Source organism: Pavona decussata, unplaced genomic scaffold (assembly GCF_977016875.1).
Source record: "Pavona decussata unplaced genomic scaffold, jaPavDecu1.1 SCAFFOLD_298, whole genome shotgun sequence".
In the NCBI taxonomy this organism is placed as follows: Eukaryota; Metazoa; Cnidaria; class Anthozoa; order Scleractinia; family Agariciidae; genus Pavona; species Pavona decussata.
Window position 1 is genome coordinate 276188 of NW_028145695.1, and position 21808 is coordinate 297995.

General features: G+C 36.2%; 2 protein-coding genes across 2 annotated transcripts in view; both read left to right on the plus strand.

Annotated features, from left to right (window-relative positions):
- Positions 1-4147, plus strand: part of LOC146454892 (uncharacterized) — a 128454-nt gene extending 124307 nt beyond the window's left edge. Inside the window, exon 9 of the mRNA XM_085094972.1 lies at positions 4072-4147. Within this exon, the coding sequence (XP_084951098.1) occupies positions 4072-4147 (76 nt within the window). The remainder of the gene's footprint in view (positions 1-4071) is intronic.
- A 12195-nt stretch (positions 4148-16342) lies between these two features.
- On the plus strand, positions 16343-21557 carry LOC146454893 (uncharacterized; the record flags this gene model as incomplete). Its single annotated transcript, XM_085094966.1, has 5 exons — positions 16343-17135; positions 17404-17790; positions 19668-19775; positions 20948-21163; positions 21387-21557. Coding segments are annotated over exons 1-5 (921 nt in total), but the record flags the coding sequence as incomplete, so codon positions are not given.
- Positions 21558-21808: the final 251 nt, after the last annotated feature.

Here is a 21808-nt window from a genome sequence, read left to right on the forward strand (position 1 = left end):
ATCAAGAGGAGTCCGTCAAGGTTGTCCTCTAAGTCCTCTTTTATTCATCCTCGCTGTGGAATTGCTAGCAGTAAAAATACGCCAAGATCCAGATTACAGAGGCATTTCCCTCCCAGACGGCCAGGAGGTCAAAATTTCACAGTTTGCTGACGATACCACTATAATAACGGAAAATGTTGAATCACTCAAACCTTATTTACAGATCTTGGATCGTTTTGGAAATATTTCAGGCTCAAAATTAAATAAGAAAACAAAAGCTATGTGGATGGGTTCCATGAAAGATAGTAATTTGAAAGTACTTGACTCTAAGACAACAAAAGAACCCATTAAAGTTCTTGGAGTACATCTATCCTACAATACATATAAATGTACTGAAGAACACTTTCACGCGAAGATAAAGAAAATGAAAACAAAATTGAACTTGTGGCTCTCAAGAGATCTCACGATATATGGCAAGTCTTTATTGGCGAAAGCTTTAGGTATTTCACAGTTAGTTTATGCTGCATCCATGCTGACTGTTTCAGAATCGATTATCAAAACTGTTCAGGAGAATCTCTTTGCCTTTCTATGGAAAAACAGGAAAGACAAGATAAAAAGAGTAGTTATGTATCAACCAGTAGAAAAAGGGGGAATCAATTTTGTTAATTTTCACACGGTTATTAAATCGTTACGCCTAGCTTGGATTGGTAGACTACTGGACACGTCTGATGATAAATGGAAGGCAATCCCAAATTACTACTTTCGAGAACATGGCAGCTTATTATTTCTCCTTAAATGCAACTATAATGTAAAACTCTTGAAAACAGGTCTGCCTCTCTTTTATCGAGAACTTCTTCAGTACTTTCAAGATCTTAAGAAGACAACTAACATCCTTCCAAATGGCGAACTCATTCTTTGGAACAACAAGTCGATAACCATAGACAATGCTACCTTATTTTGGAAGTCATGGTTTGATAGCGGAGTTGTATCAGTAAAGGATGTGCTAAATACAAATGGCAAGTTTTTATCATACGAAGAGTTTAGCAACAAATTTAACATTGCCACAAATTATTTGCACTACTTTCAACTAATTTCAGCCATTCCATCTGAGTTGAAAAGGAGAGCAACACAAACGTTTATACCTGCAGCTGATCTCTCTTCGACTTCCGCATCCGTTCCGTTAAATAAAACCTTTTTTGATCTTGCTGAAGCGCGCTGTAAAAATTATTACCAGTTGTTCAATAATCACGGCTCCATTGTTCCAAGTGGAGTTAAAAAGTGGCAGGATAAATTCCCAGAAAAATTTGTTGATTGGTCAAATAAATTTCAAGATATATACCGCTTTACTAAGGATAACAAACTCCGTCAATTTTGCTTTCGTTTTCTGCATAGAATAACTGTAACAAGAAGAGAACTCAAACTATTTCATTTAACGGATAACGATAAGTGTATATATTGCTCTAGTGCTGATTCAATAGAACACACCTTTATTGATTACAGGGAGTCTGTAAAACTTTACTCGCAAATTATATCATGGTTCAACCAGTGCCAAGGTACTACAATAACACTCTCGAGCGAACAAATTGTCTTTCGTGATATACATCATGTAACTGATGCGCTCTCGGACCCCGAGAGACGCAGGCTAGATTTACTCATCATCTTGGTCAAGCAATATATCTACTCCTCTAAACACCTTCAGAAAGAATTGTCTTTAGATGAACTTGTAAACAAACTTACTATTCAATGGAAATTAGAAAAATGTGCTTAAATGAAATTTCTGCTCTCAATCAAAATGAATGATGCGATGCATTTTTTTTTTCGTAACTCACATATGTAAGCTAATGCAGAGGCCCGATTTTGTAGTTTTTTTCGTTTAATTTCTTTTGTTATCTTAATAATTTTTTTTCGTCTCTTCTTTTCTTTTTCTCTATTACTTAGTTGTCTTTTTTTTTCTCTTTTAACTTAACAGAAAAGTACTTTGTAAAATTCAGATACTGTATAAGTGTAAGTAATTTATATAAGTGTAAGCAACCTAAGTGTATTAGTGTATTTGCGTATTTAAATAAAGCTTGTTTAAATTAAAAAAAAAAAAAAAAAAAAAAAAAAGGTGTTAGCCGTCACGCATATCTTTACCACTTTGAAAATCGTACCAATAGTCTTCATCCACACCTCATTACAATCAACACTTACGCCGAGGATTTGGTGATCTGTTCCTTAAATGTGCGAGGGGTTTCGAATACCATGAAAAGGCATGAGACCTTTCGCTGGCTCAATTTATTTTCTTCAATAAATTCATAAAACCGCTTGTGTTATCCAAAGGAAAAACTGTCCATATTTTATTGGGATTCCACAAAGAAAAATGGTGACGTAAAAAGAAAAATTCACAAACCAAAAAAAACAAGACTACAAGCAGTTGTATTTTTCTTCAAAGATAGGGTAGCGTGATATGAGAGGATGAACTAAAAAAAGGATGGCGCAATCTTAAAATAGCGGGCGACGAAGCTGCAAGAAACGAATACGCAATTCCTCTATCAGGCTCCGTCCTTGTAATTCACAATTTTATGTTCTGTCCCTTGCCACTTGAGGGTCACGTTATTACGAAGTTCTGCATTGCATATGTTACTATATCTTTAGAAAACTTACGCTGTAGGGGTAACCTTTCAAATGATGGTAATATGGTGAAATAGAAAAAGTAATCAGACAAAAAACCTCAAGTTGTGTTACCCTCGCCGAATCTTCTTTTTTTAATTAAAATAGGGCTAAATCAAACGGAGAGTAGCGACCGTTACAGATGAATGAACTCAAATAGCGTAGCGTTTTTATTTATTTACCTCTGCTTTTCACTTTCATTTCCGTTTTTATTTTTTTTTTTTGCCCAACTATGGTCAATATGACTGTTGCTCTGCCATTTATTTTGGTCCCATGTATATACTTTGTTATTATTACTTAATTGAGGAAGCCCATTCTTTATAAGCCCGGTGGCCTCCCTTTGGCTTCCTCGCCATTAGTGTTTAAATAATAATAAATAACTTTTTGCTTTTGTACAATTTATTGCAAAAACAATAAACTGAAACTGAAGCGTGACGTCGTGCGACCTTTAACAATTGAAATTGACTTGAGTTTGTTACAACAGAGCCGAACCGATCAAGGTTTAGAAGATTCAGCATATTTCTTTGAAGTCCTTCCATGACAAAACTCGACGCCAAAGAAAATGAGACGCTTTGTAGCAATCATAAGTGAGTTGCACCAGGTTCGCCGCCTTTCCGCTTCAGGCAGCTTAAAGCTTAGAATAACATGAAACACTCACAGGCGGCCATTTTAATTTTTGCCAAGCCAAGTCTCACCATTTTCCTCTTCTCTTTCCCAAATCGATTTATTTTACCCTTTTGAATAAGTTAATTTCATTATTACGAAAACCAAAATAAGATTTTGACGCAAAGGACGCCATTTTTGGGGAAGGGAGGAAAAGGGGTGCGAAAGTCGTTTTCACTTTTATTTTTTATTATTATTTTTATTTATTTATTTTTTTCATGCCTTCCATTGGAATTGCTGGGTCGGAGTTTCTTTTTCTGCAAAGCTACCGTTTCTGGCTTCGACAACAAAAAAATGTTCTTGATAGAAAAGGTGAAACTATCATGTTTAAATATACAATACTCATGATGTATTGTTTGATGATTTTAAGGTTAAAACTGTAGATTTAAGTGGTCCAATTTCTTTCTCCATACCTAACGAGATATTTGCAAATCTGACGTGGTTGAGATATCTGTAAGTTGTTGGATATAATTTTGTTTCCGCGTAAGACCAGTAAAGTTTTCACAGTCATGTTAGTTGATTAAAACATAGTGAATATACTGGGGCTGTACCACAGCAGAACTTTCCGTCAGCTGTGAGAATTGTATGGTGATTTGTAGGAGAGCTTGGACCATGAGTTAGACGGAAAACTAATGAGTGGTCATTACTGCAAAGCTATGTTTCTTTTAATCAATTTTGTTTGTGAGGCTGATGTGTTTTGGCAACACAGATAAAAAAATTAAGCAAGATGATTGAGCAGTAGGGACTATTATCTAACATTCAAACTTTGTTAACTTGCAGATATTTACAGAATAACCAGCTGCAGAATTTACCAGAGGGCATTTTCTCTTCCTTGGTTTCCCTCCAGCGACTGTAAGTACCACACAGAGTAATGATTATTTGGCTCTTGTCAATACAATTGCGTTCTTGTACCATATACTCAGTGCATTGTCAGTATTCCAGATGGATGTCCTGGGGCGAGGGAGGGGGGAGGGGTGGGGGGCGACTGAAGGGGATACTTTAAGAACTGTGCATTGCCATGGTTACAATCAAGTTGCTTGACATTTGGTTATTAAAGGGAGTAAGTATTTTTTTTGTTTGCAATTTCGTAGCCATAGAACGCTTTGATTCCTCGTCTCGGGATCAATTCTGACACTCCAGTTTCCTCCTCCTTTGATTGTTAAGATAAAATTTAGAGTCCTCATTGTGGTTATTGTTATTAGGGGTACCAATTTTATTAAGGTCATTCAGCGTGACCTGAAATTGGTATGTAAACCAGTGGAGAGTGTATGAAAATGATAGCAAGACGGTATGATAAATTATCGTGACTGGATTAAATTAAACGTGCTGTAAACATCGGGACCAGAACTGCACATGTATGTGTTGCATAGTGTTATTGCTAAATCATTGAGGCCACACCATAAATCGATTTTTGTATATTGAATCTAAAAAACGCTCAAATGTTTGTACAAGCGCATTAATATTTGTCATATCCACACTAACGCCGTCCAGGAATGCTATTGAATTTCAAACAGTGTGATAAAAATGTTAATAAATGGTTTATGCACGTTAATGTTTGTCTATTACCTCTATTGACTCTCAAGATGGTGTTAATGACTTGAATATTAGCGCAAATGAAAGTATATTTTTCTCTTTTGCATGTCGAATGACGCATAAGAATGCCCAAAAGTGTTTTTGAATGTTGATAAAAATGCAAAAATCGTTATTGAATCTGAGTTAAGCGCAAATGTTTGTGTTTTGGGCGCTAATCAGAATGATCAGTGATTCTGAAGTGATCGATATACATGGCTCTATCAGCAAAAGAGATTAGTCTAATGGCGAACGCCTTTTAGTTGGTTTTCGTGTATGTTAAGTAAGTCTGTTTTCCCGGTCCTGTTTATTGCATTTTGTGTACTTCCCAACCCAGGATGAATTTTATGTAGTTTTTTATGTGTAGATTCGTGTTCTGTTTACGTATATATTTTATTTTGGCTTCTTCAAATGCATTTTTCTCGTTACATCCAAATATAATGCTTCGTTATGCAAGGTGTTAGCCGTCACGCATATCTTTACCACTTTGAAAATCGTACCAATAGTCTTCATCCACACCTCATTACAATCAACACTTACGCCGAGGATTTGGTGATCTGTTCCTTAAATGTGCGAGGGGTTTCGAATACCATGAAAAGGCATGAGACCTTTCGCTGGCTCAATTTATTTTCTTCAATAAATTCATAAAACCGCTTGTGTTGTCCAAAGGAAAAACTGTCCATATTTTATTGGGATTCCACAAAGAAAAATGGTGACGTAAAAAGAAAAATTCACAAACCAAAAAAAACAAGACTACAAGCAGTTGTATTTTTCTTCAAAGATAGGGTAGCGTGATATGAGAGGATGAACTAAAAAAAGGATGGCGCAATCTTAAAATAGCGGGCGACGAAGCTGCAAGAAACGAATACGCAATTCCTCTATCAGGCTCCGTCCTTGTAATTCACAATTTTATGTTCTGTCCCTTGCCACTTGAGGGTCACGTTATTACGAAGTTCTGCATTGCATATGTTACTATATCTTTAGAAAACTTACGCTGTAGGGGTAACCTTTCAAATGATGGTAATATGGTGAAATAGAAAAAGTAATCAGACAAAAAACCTCAAGTTGTGTTACCCTCGCCGAATCTTCTTTTTTTAATTAAAATAGGGCTAAATCAAACGGAGAGTAGCGACCGTTACAGATGAATGAACTCAAATAGCGTAGCGTTTTTATTTATTTACCTCTGCTTTTCACTTTCATTTCCGTTTTTATTTTTTTTTTTTGCCCAACTATGGTCAATATGACTGTTGCTCTGCCATTTATTTTGGTCCCATGTATATACTTTGTTATTATTACTTAATTGAGGAAGCCCATTCTTTATAAGCCCGGTGGCCTCCCTTTGGCTTCCTCGCCATTAGTGTTTAAATAATAATAAATAACTTTTTGCTTTTGTACAATTTATTGCAAAAACAATAAACTGAAACTGAAGCGTGACGTCGTGCGACCTTTAACAATTGAAATTGACTTGAGTTTGTTACAACAGAGCCGAACCGATCAAGGTTTAGAAGATTCAGCATATTTCTTTGAAGTCCTTCCATGACAAAACTCGACGCCAAAGAAAATGAGACGCTTTGTAGCAATCATAAGTGAGTTGCACCAGGTTCGCCGCCTTTCCGCTTCAGGCAGCTTAAAGCTTAGAATAACATGAAACACTCACAGGCGGCCATTTTAATTTTTGCCAAGCCAAGTCTCACCATTTTCCTCTTCTCTTTCCCAAATCGATTTATTTTACCCTTTTGAATAAGTTAATTTCATTATTACGAAAACCAAAATAAGATTTTGACGCAAAGGACGCCATTTTTGGGGAAGGGAGGAAAAGGGGTGCGAAAGTCGTTTTCACTTTTATTTTTTATTATTATTTTTATTTATTTATTTTTTTCATGCCTTCCATTGGAATTGCTGGGTCGGAGTTTCTTTTTCTGCAAAGCTACCGTTTCTGGCCTCGACAACAAAAAAATGTTCTTGATAGAAAAGGTGAAACTATCATGTTTAAATATACAATACTCATGATGTATTGTTTGATGATTTTAAGGTTAAAACTGTAGATTTAAGTGGTCCAATTTCTTTCTCCATACCTAACGAGATATTTGCAAATCTGACGTGGTTGAGATATCTGTAAGTTGTTGGATATAATTTTGTTTCCGCGTAAGACCAGTAAAGTTTTCACAGTCATGTTAGTTGATTAAAACATAGTGAATATACTGGGGCTGTACCACAGCAGAACTTTCCGTCAGCTGTGAGAATTGTATGGTGATTTGTAGGAGAGCTTGGACCATGAGTTAGACGGAAAACTAATGAGTGGTCATTACTGCAAAGCTATGTTTCTTTTAATCAATTTTGTTTGTGAGGCTGATGTGTTTTGGCAACACAATGCCTCAGATTATAATAATTCGTTATACCTAAAGTAATGCAATATTAAGTTGTCTCTCTTATATTAATCAAGATCAAAGAACTCGCTCGGAGGCTGAAGAAGGAGGAGGGGGGGGGGGGGGGGGGTTAGGGGGTACTATCAGCGGAATCTTTTGATAATTATCATACTTTAAATATGCCATGCGGTTCGTTCAAAAATCATCTTAAAACAATTTTAAGTACAATATTTAGTCCGACTTGTCAATGTTTACTGTAATTCATTCCATCTAATTTTGACTGGTTAAGATCTCAGAAATTTCATTGTAAATGTTATTTAAAACCACAATAAAAGTTTCCTGTTTTTCGACGTTTTTGAAACATTCTTAAAATTCAATTGATTGCGGATCGTAGAAGACTGCTTTCTAGAGAACATGGCAATAATATTGCGTTCATTCACGTCATATGCTCATTTATTAATTAGACTCTTTGCAATGCCTTTTTTTTCTTTCCTTGTGTGATTGTTGAGATAGCACATTTCGATCGACACTGCCGCCCTTTAGCGTCGGGAGAGAAGGAATCAGCGTTCCAAACTAAAATGGGTTTTCCAAAATTAGAATTTACCGTTGAGAAAGTGAATATTCCTCGAAGCCTATACCGTGCTCATTGAGAATGTTCTATTCCCAACAACAACCAAACTGGTTCAGTTAAGATAGCCTTTATTTGACAGCAACAACTTTCAGACAGTTTAACATACCATTAACAGTTCTGAAAGAAAGTAATATGCAGAAATTCTGCACGCGGTGAAAACCGAGAAAATCTGCAAAAAGCTAACTACAAAAACAGTGACTATCTTATTTGGATGCAGAAATTCTGCATCCTGTTTTATGGTTAAAACAGGCCTAAAATTGACGGAATTCAGCTAAGATGCAGAAATTCTGCCCGCGGTGAAAACCCGAGAAAATCTGCAAAAAGCTAACTACAGAAACAGTGACTATATTATTTGGATGCAGAAATTCTGCATCCTGTTTATTGGTTACAATAGGCCTAAAATGGACTGAATTCAGCTAAGATGCAGAAATTCTGCACTCGGTGAAAACCGAGAAAATCTGCAAAAAGCTAATTACAAAAGCAGTGACTATCTTATTTGGATGCAGAAATTCTGCATCCTGTTTTATGGTTAAAATAGGCCTAAAATTGACTGAATTCAGCTAAGATGCAGGTGTTGAAAGCATCTGCATTCAATAATTACCTTAATAATCAATGACCACCTAGGGACATTGCTCCATATTTCAAAATACTCCAGTTTACCCAAATGGTCTAAATTAAATAAAATGCCATGTATTATATTGGAAACTCTAGGAGCTTGACAGTTTGACCCCCCCCCCCCCCCAAGAAAAAAAAAAAAAAAAAAAAAAAAAAAACAGCTGTGTCTGATGTCTAATAGTAAAATTGAATAAGCTATGACCAAAAACAAGCTTGAATGATATTATACTAACACATGTAGTCTTCAATTATCTATGGCTGGAGTAGAAAAGATGATGCAATACCAACACCCAGACAGCAATTCAAACTAACAATGCTAATTAATGTTTGAAAAACATACTGGTACTAGTTTCTGGCCTCATAAAAGCCTAAAGCTGTTTTCTGAGTACAGCTTCGTGTCACCAACACAGAATTGATAAGTGCCTAAAAATCTTGCTTTACCTGGAGTTACAAAAGATTTGACCCTTTTGGTAAAGGCACATACTCCCTGTAAAACATTAATAACCCTTTCACTCCCAAAGTCAATTATGTAGAAAAGCCATGTTATTCAAATTTTGAGTTTGTGGATGAAAATCCTGAGACATTCATAAAAACCTTTTTAGCAGTATAGTAATTTCACGTGGTGTACTTAGTTTACATCATTTCCCCCAAAAAATAATGGGTTAGGGTTATCATCATTTTCTCCTAATCTTTGTCAAGGGCACTATTAACATGAACATTAAGCACGGTGCCTACTGACACAGAAGTATTTTTGCGCTGTCTATGATTATGCAGGGAAAGCAGATCATAGCAAGGGCTATGTGAATCCAAAAGAAAATTGGGGGTAACCACGCATCTTTTAGAGATAATTAAGCAACAATAATTCTGTAAAATATAAAGGAATGTATGGCATTTTTTTCCAAATTGAAGCTTTATTATCTCCGAAAAATGCATGGTTACCTCCAATTTTCTTTTTGGAAACCAAGAACACTTGCTAAGTTATCATTTCTTTGCATAGTTTTAAACTGCTCAAAAATATCCCTTTATTACTAGGCACAACTCATAGGAAATCAGAGTATCTGAGATGCGCAGAATGTATGCGCAGTAACAAAAGTAAGCACCATCCTTAAGAATGGCAGAGTACACTGTATCCCTACATGCATGTACATGCAAAGAGATGATGTCATAAAAAACTAAATTTATGAAATTATGGGATTTGTTAGTATATTCGGAAAGAACATGATGAAAAATGCCTACATTACTTGCAAAAAATTTCGGACGTTTAATTTTCGGACACTTTTCCCCTCATTTCGGACAAATTTCGGACAAAAATTTCGGACACTGCGCTGAAAAATGCCTAAAGTAAATTTACGACTAAAAAACATGAATTAGACTGAAATAAAATCTGTGAAAATGATAGTTTTACTGTACCTTCAAGGTTTTACAGCCGGATACACCAACGAGAAAATAACACAAACTCAATCAAGCTTATGCCTCAAGCAGTGTCTCAAATATTTTCCTTTCCAGTGATAAAAAGAACGACTGAGCAAAGCCGCCTAATCTGAACTCTAGGCATATCAGGTATATTGGCTTTGAATATGTGATGCCATCGCCCAGAAAGTACTTTTAAAGTTTTATACTATACTGTCTGTAAAAATTTCGGACGCTTAAAATTTCGGACGCTTAAAAATTTCAGACGGTTTTATGTTCGGACACTATTTTTGTCCGAAATTAAAATCGTCCGAAATTTTTTGCGAGTAATGTACTTGCCAAATGTCAGCATCTTGTTGCCATTTGGGGGTGATATATTAGCTGTGTTATGCCTCAATGACTCCATACAAATCCTTCTTATTTTGTCTCAATGCTGATTTTTGGCAAGTAGGCATTTTTCAGCGATCATCATACTAACAAATCCCATAATTTCGAAAATTCAAATATTTGTGATGTCACACTTTAGGACTCTATTTCATTGTAACTGAGGTTTATGAATTATTAGAAGGATTCCTGAGGGAAGTACCGGTATATTTCTCCATCAAATGCCTCCTTGTTGTTACCTGTAACTTGTTTGCTTCGGTAAGTTCAAAGGAATGGAGAATAATGCACTCCTTTGGAAGAACTTCTTCCAAGGTTCCCTTGTCCTTGGAAGGTTTAATGGAGACCACTTCCCTCTGTAGGTCCCTTTCAAGTAATGGATTTTGAAGCGATCGTCTGTCAATTCTTTCACAATACCAATCACTGGCTCCTCTTCACAGTTTGATGCTTGGGGCAACATACCTGCCAGTGTAAATCTGTGAAAGAAGAATACAGTTATCAGAAAAGTTAATGAAAATACTGAAGAATGCAGATATGAGTGACTTTTTTTTACTTAAAAGGGACTGCCAAGTCTAAAGGTATGAATTAAGATGGCAACTCAAGAAATTACCAAAATCATCATGACGCTGCCATTGAAGCTGAAGTTTGGTCCAAAAAGTAACTAGCATTACTGCAGCTTAGGATTTTGCAATACATGTAAGCTACTGTTTTTACCCATTATACAAAATTTTTTGCTAATGTTTCCAAAAGAAGTTAGCAGTACTTTTAATCCTATAATTCTGAAAAGTTGCCAATACCAACAGTGTTTGCTAATATTGTAAACATGTGTGTTTGCATTTATGGCCGTCTAATGTGTTTCTCAACTGTATGAAGGTGGGTACATGTAAATAATTATAAGAATAAGAAGATAGGTAGGTATCTATACATGTCAAGTTCCTCTATAATAAATATCATACAGCCTTTTCTTATTCAAACCATCCCAACTTGCCTGTTTTGTTGGCTGGCGTTCCTTGTCCTGTAGTGTTTGAAGGTCTTCAGGAACAGAGTTTTCAGCGTTATATGGCTTTTACTTTCTCAGCAGCCAGTAAAGCATCTAAAGGCCATTCCCAAGTCTCTGGCACAGCAGCCAAATCATCAATGTTGTTAACCCCACTCACTCCAAAATGAGAATGCCTGTTCATGGTAGTGCTCTCGAAACTTGCTCAGGTCACCCTTCAAACCTTCCACATCGATTTTGTCTAGCACAGGCTTAACCAGACTTGGTGTGCCACTTGGTTGATTTTGGTGTAAGAACAATTTTTCAAGATTAATAAATAAATAAATAAACAAATAAATAAATAAACAGTGCAAGGGTTAGACGTTACATGTATAACATCTTCATTATTCAGGATTTAAAGGACGGTGCCTACTTTTGTTACTGCGCATACGTTCTGCGCATCTCGAGATACTCGGATTTCCTATGGGTGGTGCCTACTGATACAGGGATATTTTTGCACGGTTTAAAACTATGCAGAGAAAGCCAAAATTACCAAGTGCTCTTGGTAACCATGTATTTTTTAGCAATATTTCTAAGATGTGCCAAAATACAAAGCAATGTATAATAAAATATCTCAGAAAATAACTAGCCTGAAAACTGAGGTTTCCCATGTGCCCCCGCAAAGCCTGTTCGCAGGCTAGGAAATAATAAAAGGAAAAGGGAAAAGGAAATAATAAACGGTTCTAGCTGCACCTTCAAAATAACCACAGGGCCTTCCCACTGCATGTGAGAGTACTTTCGGTAAAACATTTCACACTTTCCAGAGGCATTTCTGACAAATTTGAAACTTTTTGGCTGAGTATGGTCATGCAGCTGCTGTGCATGAGGTGCCAGTCATTCTTTGATGTTGTACACAGCATCCAACAGGAAAGGAAGGACTTTCAATTGATATTTTATATGCAATTTTTGCAGTGCCTCTTGCATTTCTATGGCAGAGAAGAAAATAAAATTACAAATGCCATCAACAATAAATATTACAAGCTGGGTTAATAATAATAATAATAATAATAACAATAATAATAATAATAATAATAATAATAATAATAATAATAATAGTAATAATAATAATAATAATAATAATAATAATAATAATCATAATAATAATAATAAGTCTAGAGAGATTCGCTATTCCTACACATAGTTTGGGCCACGTTTAACGCCCCAGTCTATGTATAATCATTCACAGCTAAGCTATCCATTATATTAAAACAGATCTGTCCACCTACTATCCATAGTGTAAACATCATTTACATCCAGGTGCTTTGAATAAACCCCAAAAAAGGCATCAATTTCTTCATGGGTGTGTCCCACAGGAAGGAAGTTTAATTTGATCTAAGGGATTGAAAAAACCCACACAAGTTACAAAAACCGAACAAACTAAACTAAAGTTAAAACTAAACCCATAGGACAACCAGGTATACACCTGCATTAAGCAGACACCCTCTGTTAAGTGGACAGCAACACAAGTCCCATTTTTTCCCCACATGCATTTATTGTAAAAAAATACCTGTTTGAATGGACACCTTTATTATATAAGCGAATGCTGACACCTTAAAATTGGTCATTTGTATTGTTAAAAACCTGTGTTAAGAACGGTGCCTACAAATAACTAAGTATTTTTGTTCAGTTTATGGCTATGCAGGGGAAGCAGATCTTAGCAAGGGCTTTTGAAATCCAAAAAGATAATTGGGTTACGGTAGCCGTAATTTTCTCTTTGGAAACCAAGAGCACTTGCTAAGTTCTGCTTTCTCCGTGTAGTTTTAAATCGCGCAAAAATATCCCTGCATTTAGTAGGCAACACAATAACAAATCCACAATGGTGTCCGTGTTGTAGATAGCATTTTGCTGATGGTACAATTTGCCTTGTTTGTAAGTTGTAACACTAGTACTAACAAAATTATTTATCCAGTACAAGTTGTTTTAAACTGGCATGATTTCATCTTTTCAAGAAAGAGGATATTATTATTTTAGATGGCTTAATTGATTTCCAGATTAGGTTATTTTACAGTATCCGTAGTTTTATTCAGCCTACAGCTGCATGTACATTGTATGTGAAAAGGCACGGAAATTCTGGAAATTCACACTTAACATTTACTACAACAGATATTTGCAAACAGACATGGCATTTGGTGACAATCGTTACCCATAAAATACACATACAGTCACAAAACAGTAATTTAAACTTGATCCACATTTATGCATTAATAATATTTTTATGATTGACTACCTCGTGAGGACAGCTTACCTTGTCAAACACAAGAAGTTCCATCAGAAACTGTTCGCTTCTCGGAACAGATAATGTCCGCGCAAAATATCTGAGCATATTTTCGCGCCAAATGGAGGCTATTGTTTATATACATTTATATAATCCCCCCTTTTTTTAGGGGGTGGGGGGGGGGGGGTGGGAGGTTTGTTGTTTTGGTGTGGTGATTGAATTTTTAAGCCTTCTTTGAATTGAACTAATATGAAATTTACAAGCAGGCCTCTCATTTCCATCCTTGACAAGCATGAAGAAGAGAAAGTTGAAGACACATCACCTATCGTTTTTCTTACATTTAAGGTCTACTGAACTGATGTGTGTTTTTTGAAGTATTGCTATGGTTATTTGACTTTTTGATTTTCAATGAACCATAGGACTTCTAGATTTTACAAATTTACCAACGGGCCACTAATCTGCATCATTGACAAGTAGGAGGTGGAACTATGTACAAGAAAAAGCTACATTATTGGGCAGCTGTTGCCAAATAAGATTACAAAAACAAACAATGGATAAGTGGGCAATAGATTTTTAAATGCATATAAGCCTGTTACCATAATTATTTATGATAGATACTTGTTAGTTTCACTTGTACTTTCTGCCTACTCTACTTATGAACCACGCTCCCGTAAAACCCTCTCCCCTCAACTCTCCTCCTACCTGTCCCATTGAAATAAAAAAAACCTTTCACCTATATAGTTATTCTTACAATTGTCTACTGTCACTGAACTGATGTGGGGTTTTGAATTGATTGCGTGGTTATTGAATTTTTGTTTTTTTATTGAATTGTATGGACCACGCTCCCATAAAACCCTCTCCCCTCCCCTCTCCTTTTATCTGTCCCATTGGAATAAAAAACCTTTCACCTATAGTTATTCTTACAACTGAGGTTTACTGTCACTGAACTGATGTGTGGTTTTTGAACTGATTGTGTGGTTATTGAACTTTTGATTTTTCATTGAATCGAACAGAACTCAATATTTCTTGTCAAAATGAACTTTGAATTTCATTGGTTCAAAGGAGACAATGTTATTAGATTTTAATGTATGGTCAGTTTCTGCTGCTAGATAACCTCCAGGAGTTCGCGATATTTTTTTTTACTTTATGTTCTCTTCCCCAACCTTGGACACAGAGAAAAAGACAATTCCCCGCCCTCAAATATTTGGCACCAACTGACATAACTGAAATAACTGGTAAAAAATTATATGATGTACAAATGACATTGTCAGCCATAAAGAGTTTTCAAAGTCCATTTGGTCTTCCATGTGTCCTTTGATAACCCAAAGGGGACATAGAAACAAGGTAAGAACATCAGTCATGCCACTTGTCTGTGGCTTGTGGTATACTGTTTGTTCTTACCACAATTTGACGTCACATGTGCATAATTATAGTACAAATGTATAAAAAGTCTTAACCCATGAAAACCCAAGTGGTGAGAGTACAGATGAAGTATAAAAGGGTGAAGGGGTTGTTTCTTTTAATACTTGAGAAATAATGTCATTTGCAATAATGCTATTTAATTTATTGTTTAAGATGGCTTGACATCACTACCCCCTAGCAATTTGAACCAGGCCACGCAGATACATTTTCTGACTCAAGCCCCTCCTCAATGCAAGCCCGCACTTGCAGGACAACGTGATATGAATGCATTTCACATAAGAGAATTGCTATTTATTAATTAATTAAACGTCACTTGCGTCTTTAATAAAGAACTACGAAGCACAAAACGGACTTATCACTCTAAAACCCACACGTAAAGGTACTCACGTCGGCAGAAAAGAACTGGAAATAAAGATAACTACATTTACTCACCTCGAAGATTACGAGTCCCTTACATGTACAACGAAGGCAATTGGAACAGCTTCAATGATAAAGGTTTCCAACACTTCACGTCGAGTGATAATTTGGTTCCCGATGTTAACACTGCAAACTATGACTGACGATGTCTCCTCCATTATGTTTCACACGGGATAGGCGATTATAATTTCAGCTTTCGAAAGATCAGAAGCCACAAGAGCCAAAAGTCTGATCTGAAAGCCACTCGTTTTGAGAGTGTGAAATTTTCGCCATGACACGACGCTTAGCTGTTTGTATTTTCCGTCAAAAAAATAGAAAATATCACTTCTTTGGAAAAACCCTTGTTCATGAAGTCGAAGCAATATTTTTACAACATTTTTCACATCCACGGTTCACAATTCCTGATACTGATGGCTCAAAAATCCGAAGAAATCATACATGACCCTGACGCCATCAGTCGACTTCGCCGAGACAGGCTGTTGGGCGCCAATTTTGACCGGATGTGACGTCAATTTTTGTTGGATGGTTCAGATACGAAAACAAAGTGCCAGGCTATTTCTTCCTACGTCGAAAAACGGACGTCTGCGCCATGGCGGTTTTTATAATCGTGTTCCGTTATCCCGTTGTTCACGATTTTATTTCACAAAAATTATCATAATAAAAACCTTGGAAGGCGGACTTTCGTCGTCGTTTTCGACAATCTTTTTCCTTTTTTGGACCAGTAGCTCTACCTTCGAAGCTTCAACACAGTACACGTTGTAAATTTCTTCCTCGACATTTCTCAAGTTGTCGATGAGAGCACGTCGCTTTCGCAGCTTTCCAACACAAGTTCTGCATATATATGGTGATGCATGGGTCACAGGAAAGTCGAGCGATACAATTTCGTCGGTAAATACTCCACGACGTAAACCGTTTGCATAAATGTTTTTTGATCTTAGGGGGGCCTGGACACAAGAAGGTTTTTGTCTACAAAACGAACCTCAATTTTGAGGGAAATGGCCGACGCGTGGAGTTGCGCGGAAATTTTCAGATGCCGATTTTCTCATTTACTGAAGAAAAACACACCTTTTTCAAACGGTTAATGGAAAGAAGAACTACTGAGGGATACTCGACAGTTTTAACTGCGCATCTGGTAATTATTGACGATATGCTAATTTGGGGAATCCGGACTGTTTTGGTTCATATGTGACAGGCCATGGTGTTGGTAAGCTTTTGGTTTCTAGACACAAATTTTCTATGCTTTTAAAATTATGCGTTGTCATCCGTTAAAAAAATTGGACACAACTTTATTGCATTTAGAGAGAAACTAAGGATCGATCTTCAAATACAGTAATGAATTTAAGAAGTATGGGAAATAATTGATTATCCTGCGGTGGCCTCGTGCTGACAATTTTTTCCACTTTTATACATTGTGGGTGGAATTCTGTCTCCTACCAGGGAAGTCATTTAATAGGTTCGGTTCACATTTGGCGTTTAACCAGTGTGTCAGTAAAAAAAAAAACAGAGACTCTAGTTGAAGAGATTCAAAATGCCTTGACAAAACTAAGTGCATCCAGTGACAGTGCATCTAGTTTATCCAGTTCGTGCAATGATGTCACCGATGTTGATGATAACCCTGAATCTGCCACAACCACTGCATCAACTGAGAAAGTTCAAAACAAAAGTTCAAGCAAATCTCGGAAAAGGAAATACTGTACCTGTCCTCGGCCTCAACTTCCACCTCCACGACTAGTCCATCAACTGATGATATGCAAGAATCCTGTGAGAAGTGTCTTATTTCAAGTAAGTGATTATAACAGTGGAACCCCTCCTCAAAGGCACCCCTTTAATACAGACACGTCTCTCTTATGGACAGTTCACTTGGTCCATGAGAGACTGAAATCCATATACATCTCTGTAAAACGGACACCTCTATAGGGTATTATAGGTGTTGAGTTGAGAAAATATAGAATGTATACATGTAGATCATTTGTCTCTGTTAAATAAGTTAATTATAATTCAATTAAAATAAGACAATGTTATGTCTTTTCCAAACACCGCAACATCGCAGTTTATTCCTATTGAGAAGCTTGGTTTGCCTGTCCACTCGTCGAGGCAATTCAGGCGCGTGAATGAGGCATTCATTGACACCCTTAAGGAACAGTTGTTGAAAGAACCCAGTGGAAGTCATGGATGTCTGTTTGTGGTCGTCAAGGGCATGGAAAGCAAGGAAACATTTGATCCTGCTAAAAAGGATGCGTATGACTATGAAGTGTTGGGTGGTGCACACCTCATGTCAGCCACCAAGAAACTCCACACAGAACACCCAGAAAATAAGCATTACCAAGGTAGAATGGCCAGAATCTACTGTGGGCTCACAGATGAACAGGCTATCTGCCTTAGTGCAATGCACCAAAAGTCCACATCATTCTGCCATGATATCACGTACAGAGAAGAGGTATATCTCGGTAATCCTTTTTATTGAAATGCAGGGTTAACTGAATTCAGACATGCATTTTGGCTTAAAGGGGAAGTATCACGAAAATTTACTGTCATTTCAAAACCCAAAAATGTTTGACTGTCAGCAGAAACAACAAAATGATTGTCAAGTTTGTTAAAAATTATCACCCCAGTGCAATGAAACTGTCGATTAGTGCCTCTGGCCAGAGACAGAGCAGGCTGGTTTGGATTAAAACTTGAAAAATATAAAGCTAATGTTTTTCAAGTTCTCGCATTTTTTTTCCAAACTGCGCTAGAACAGATCACAAGTTGTTTTTTTTTCAAGAGTTAAGTTGATTTCGTTCCTCTCGTCATTCTAGAATTTTTTTTGGCAGGTGATTGAAGGTCTTATTTCATCATTATTAACAAAAGATATTAAAACCCCATGATACGTCCCCTTTAAGCCTCCCACATTGTTATTGTTATTGATCTTGAAGTTTTTTTAACCAAAATGAATACAGTCAAATCTCTCGTAAGCGACCACCCTTGGGGCACGACGAAGTTTACGAGAGGTGGTCGTGGTCGCTTACTGGAAAGATCAACAAAATAAGCCTTATACTGGATTGATAAATTAATTACATAAAAATATTACCTTAGCAGCTAAAATAAGGCAAATAGAAACTACTTTATTTGACTTTTTCACATCTATTCATTCTTCTGATGAACTGCTTTGTCTAACAGATCACTGTACCAATAATTGGAATTATTCCCGTTTACCTGTAGATCTAATTATAGCCATCTTCTCTGTCTGTAAACTGTTATTATCTGTCAGCAGTCCAGGGTAGCGTGATTAGAAATTGAACTTTTGTTACTTCAGTCTGAGTAATGATTTACTAACGATCACACGTGTGGTTATGTTGGGTGGTCACTTACTGGAAACAGAAAACAAAAGAAGATTTTTTAAAATTTCTGGCTTAAAAAGTGGTCGCGGTCCCTTAGGAAATTTGAGTTGTGGTTGCTTACGAGAGAGCTCTTGAAACAGTATTTAACTGAGAATCAAAACGGTTATTAATAAAGTGGTCGCTTACGGGAGGATGTCGCTTACGAGAAGTGGTCGCTATAAGAGAGTTGACTGATATGATGAAATTAAGTTATGCATTGATGTCAATAGTTTTAGGAATAAGCTTAGAGGGGTGCTTTTAGACAAATTTAAGAGGGAGGAATGATATCCTAATGATTTGCAATTGTAACTTTAAATAACTTGTATATGTTTTTATTTTTATCCTTTTCTTTGTAATTGGCACTGAAAAGCCCCTTTGGGGAAGTGGTCAATAAACGTATGTATGTATGTATGTATGTATGTATGTATGTATGTATGTATGTATGTATGTATGTATGTATGTATGTATGTATGTATGTATGTATGTATGTATGTATGTATGTATGTATGTATGTATGTATATGCATTTCTTCAATAATAAATCACTGGCAGAGGAAATTATAAAACCCTCTATTTATTTTTCATGAACATGATCCTAAAATTGCATGAATCTAATAGCCAGTCTGTCTGTTAATATCAAGGCTATTGCCCAACACGAGCCCATGGCACCCATTCTAAACAATTAAATGCTCTGGGCACCTAAATGCTAATGCAGCAAGCACAAAACACTTCTCTTGTTGGGCTCCTAACTTTTCAGCTTTTGGACTTGTGGGTAAGCTCCTTGCAATTTTTCTTAGTCAACAGCCCTGAATATACAATGTAGAGCACAAGGCAATGAATGAAAATAAATGTGAATTGTCCATTAATTATATGTCCTTTTATACGACCGTATTTACATTATCTGTATTCTGACTTGTTATTTAATACAACACAATTATTTCTTGTTACAAATTTAGGTAGAAAGATGTAGATCTCAACTGTATGGAGACCTTGACTCACAGAGTGAGCCTCCAAAGCGTCAATCGTCATGGAGAGACAATTACTCCCATAGTTTATACAAAGATGTAAGTTATAGTTGCTGTACTTACTCACATGCAGACACACCCTTTTTTTATTATAAATGTTCAATTTTCCTAGAAATTATGTATGAAATTTCCTTCAGTATTGTCCACAAGTTTTCCTTACAATCTTTCTGTTTTCAGTTTATGAAATTGAATAAATGCAAGATTAAAGAAAACTCTCAAAGGAGCAGTCACCAAAAAATTATTCATTCCAGTTAGTTTTCTTGTGAACTTGCATTGGTCTCTGAGCAACAATGACATTAATTCTGTTGATGCAACCTGGAAATGTTTAGAGTGATTACTGCCAATCACAGGTACACTGTATTACAGTCAAATGGGCTTTTCAAGTTTTATTTTATTATTTTACACTACTTTACATGTAACTTTGACCAAATCCAGTTTTAACATTCACTGAACATTGCTTATATTACTTAAAGCAGGTAGTCATGTATGTACATGTACCTAGCCAATCTCAGAGAGTTTTCCCTTGATACTAAACACAACTTTCCATTGAATCTTTGAGTTACTGCACAAAGTGAATGTACTGAATATTTGTGACACTTGCTCCTTGAACAAAATTATTAGAACTCTACATCTCTTTGCTATTTATTCTAACTTAAATTAAACTTAGTGGCAACATACCTGATCATTATTTTCTATTGAGATTCAAAAGACCTGTTCCTGTTAAAATGGCTAAGTCATGCAGGATCAAGCAGATGATTGAAGGGCGCATGAAATAATAAAAGGTCCAAAGTGATATGGACCCACTATCAAATTCTTCCTTTGATTCAAAAGTAAAAGCCAGTGAAGGCTTTATTTTCCGGCACTTCTTCTACTGGCCTTAGTAGTAACGTTTGCACTCGGTCGCAGCCAGACTTTTATTCTATTCTCTTCAATTTGTATGTAATGGTATTTAATATGTTAATTTAAGTGGCATGTAGGTATCTTTTTCTTTTTTGTATGTACTGAGTAATTGTGTGCAGTGTTTTTGTTGTTGTATAGTTGCTGACTGCCTTGGAATCTTTAGCACCAGGATAATTCTGATTCTGATCATCGTACCTAATAATTTTTTATTTGAGAGTACTTAATGAATTTTTGAAAGATTCTAATTAAGGTGAAAGCCCTTTCTATGCCACAACCACCAGCAGCTCAAACTAAGAAATTTTCTCTTACAGAAAAGAATTCTGTGTGAGATCTTCACCATGGCCCAAGTATCATCAAATACTTGGAATGGTTTCATAAAGGTGAACAAGTTATATGAAGATGGAAAGATAAAGGGACAGAAGTTTTCTCCTGGCGATGCGGTCAAAGGGACATTAGCTTCTAAGCAATGGCATATGAGGCCGTTAGTTAGCCTCCCGGATGAAGCAAAATGTTTTCTTTTGAACAAGGTAAAGTCAAGGTTGCAACAACCTGGAATGAAATTGTTATTTTTTCTCCAATTTTTATTATAATTATTTTTAACGTCAAATTCCACTTTCTTTCAGTGGCTTTAACTGCTAGAGTTACAAAATTTTCATGTACATGTGCCTAATGTAATTAAGTAATCCCTTGCAGCTTTTGTTCCAATGGTCACTGTGTAATCCCCTCTCTTTAATGTCGCGGTCGTCATAGATCGCTTCTGGTGACATCTTGTTAAAAGATTTAAAAAAGGAAGGTGACAAAATCAAGACACGTAACACCGTACAGTCTGCAGTGATGTCCTTCTTTAAAGAAGAAGGATGGGATGACATAGCCAAGAGATTTGGTCCGATGGTCAACGACGAGAAGCTGTTACGATTTACAGTAAGTCAACATGTTTATGGTGACCAATATAGGGATTCAGTTTATTAACTTTCAAAGCTTGACTTAATTCCCATTTTCTAAAGAAAGAAAAGAATACACATTACATGCTTTGGATCTCCCTTTACTTTATTAGCAGAACAAAACTGATGATTATAATTGCAATATAATTTATGTACAGTGCAGGTACAGCTTGACAACACCTTATGTGGAAATATGACCATGCTGCGTTGCTGTTTGTTTTTTCCAACCCC